Source organism: Emiliania huxleyi (assembly GCF_000372725.1).
Source record: "Emiliania huxleyi CCMP1516 unplaced genomic scaffold EMIHUscaffold_616, whole genome shotgun sequence".
Taxonomy (NCBI): domain Eukaryota; phylum Haptophyta; order Isochrysidales; family Noelaerhabdaceae; genus Emiliania; species Emiliania huxleyi.
The window spans coordinates 26925-29471 of record NW_005197378.1 but is presented as its reverse complement, the minus strand read 5'-3'; the positions used below and the strand labels follow the sequence as shown (position 1 = coordinate 29471).

At 65.3% G+C, this 2547-nt stretch overlaps 1 protein-coding gene across 1 annotated transcript; it reads left to right on the top strand.

The window, feature by feature from the left end:
• Nucleotides 1–47: 47 nt before the first annotated feature.
• Nucleotides 48–1106, top strand: EMIHUDRAFT_247926 (hypothetical protein; the record flags this gene model as incomplete). Its single annotated transcript, XM_005763846.1, has 1 exon — nucleotides 48–1106. One exon carries the CDS (start codon nucleotides 48–50, stop codon nucleotides 1104–1106), a length of 1059 nt encoding a protein of 352 aa, XP_005763903.1.
• Between the last annotated feature and the right edge of the window lie 1441 nt (nucleotides 1107–2547).

The following is a 2547-nucleotide window of genomic DNA, read 5'->3' as shown; positions in this document are numbered from 1 at the left end:
CCTGACCTCCCTCTCCCCTCTGCCAGGACGGCGCCGCCGAAGACGTGATGGGGATCCGCAAGGTGAACTGGGTCGACGGCTGGCCCTCCATCTGGACGCGGCTCGAGACGCAGTGGACGGCAGACGCGGCGAGCGCTGGTCAGGTGCTCAGCGTTGCGCTGAAGAATGCGGGAGAGGCCTCGTCGACTGCCGGGTTCGATGTGGTGTCCCTCCACGTGTCGCTGCCCGCGTCCTCGCCCTCGCCCTCGCCGCCACAATCGACGCCAGCTACGTGCTCCCCGTCCTCCTCGAGCACGGTGCTGGATACGGTGATTGTCGGTGCCGGCGGCGCCGGCCTCTTCGCCGGATACACCTTGCAGCGGAATGGCTACGAGTCCTTCCGGCTCCTGGAAGCGTCGTCCAGTGTTGGTGGCCGGATCCGGGACGTCCCTGCAGACTTTACCGGAGACGGCTTCCGGCTCGACCTCGGCGCGGCGTTCGCGTTCAATGGCATCGACGGGTTGCGACAGGTTCTTGACCTGAACGAAGATGAGGATTTTGACACCCCGGTGTCCCTCTTCGACCCTGACAACACGCGTTCGTGCGACATCAGCAGCGGCGGCAGCGTGACGTGCGAGACGCTCGATGGGTCGGGAATTGTCGAGGATGTGTTTGTCAACGGAACCTACTTTGGCTACCTCTCCAGGTACGTCATCCCGTATGTGAACAGCAAGATCGAGCTGGACACCCGCGTGACCACGGTGAACTACAGCGATGGTGACTGGGTCACGGTCTGTACCTCGAGCGGGCAGACCTATCAAGCCAAGTCCGTCGTCATGGCCGTGCCACTCGCCGTGCTCCAAGACGGGGCCATTGCCTTTGAGCCGCCCCTTCCACCAAGCTACCGGAATGCGATAGATTCGAGGCCAAACGTGGGCGGCCTTCGCTTCTGGGTCGAGTTCAGTGAGCGGTTCTACGCGGAGAACTTGCAGATCTTCCGAGAGGACAGCTTTGCGACGTACTACTTCGACGCGACGTTTAGGACGGCACGCCGCCACCACACATGCCCGTGCCCAGTGTCGTACTCCCGGGTAAAATTCTTTTGCATTTGGTGTACCTGTGTTTAAAAAGAAAGAAAGAAAACGGACAACCCAAGGGAGGGATGGCCTGTGTTAAATAAATAAATAAATACAACGGACACGCCAAACGAGGGGTGGGAGAAGGACAGGGTCCCCACCTGCACGAGCAGGATCTTGTAGGACGATCAGGGACACAGGGGAACGGGAGCGGGGAGCGCATCGCGACACGGAGGGGGGCTGGGCAGGGGGTTCACCCTCACGACAGGGTCCCAGGGATTCCTCTCTCGTATAGGACAGGTTGCACCCGGCGGCACGGGGGCAAGCGCGGGCCTCCTACTGGTTGCGCTCTCCTAGTTCTCCTGCTCCTGACAAGGGACAGCGACAGGCTCGCAGCACGGTGGACTCCCTATCCACTGGCGATCTCTCTCGACTATGGCCTGTGTTTGTGCCTGTGAGCGCCCGATTAAAATTCTTTTGCAGCATGCATCTTGCGCTCGGGCGCTGAAGGAGGTGATGACTCTCTCGGCGACCGACGTTTTCGAGCGTGCGATCGAGTCTGACACGCCGGCGTACCGCGAGGCGCTCGGAGTGGCCAAGCGCGACGTGGTCGGAATGACAAAGACAGTGGGACTCGCCGTCGAGAAGGCGGCAGAGTACCAGCGGGCGCTTGCGGCGGCGGCGGCGGCGCGGCGCGACCTGCAGCGCGTGCTCCTGCAGGCTGTGCAGAGTGCTCCGGACGGCGGCGAGCCGCTGCGCCTCGACGGCCTCGCCGCAGCCTTTGAGCAGCTCGAGCAGGCGGATGTCCTGCAGCGGCAGCAGCTGGCCCAAAACGTGCTCGAGCCGCTCGCCGGGCTGCTCGACGATCCGGTGGGCCTCGCGGCGTGCGCGCGCCTCTCCTCCGCCCACGCCTCGAGCGCGTCCGATTTTGCAGAGGTGCGGCCGTCGTGCTCCCTCCCCGCGCCTCCTGCTCACCCCTTCCGCGCTGCCTCACGCCTCACGGCGCGCTCCCCTCTTCTTCCCCACACCGTCCCCACACCGCCACAGGCGCTGGCGGATTTCCTCTCCCTGGAGGGGGAGGGCTCCTCCGCCGTCGCGGCGCGCGCCCACGCCAAGTCCACCGCCAAGGCGACGGCCAAGATGGCGTCTGCGATGGGATCCACCCTCGGCTCTCGCCTCGGCGCCGGTTTCGGGGCGCTGCGCTCGCGCCTCAAGCAGGTCATCTCCGACATGCGAAGAATCATAATAATCACACACGAGTAGTCATCATGATCGCGCCAGCAGGAGATCTCCGACCTGACCGGCGCGGACGAGTCGCCCCGCCCGTCGGCCGCCGACTCTGGCAGCGGAGAGGCGCGCGGCCGGGCGAGGGGCGGAGCCGTCACGGGGCCGTCACCCGGACCTTCACCCGGACCCTTCCTGGAGCCGTCCGAACAGGCGGGCGCGGAGGCGGACGAGGGCGGAGGGGTCATGCCGGACTCGGCGGCGGCGG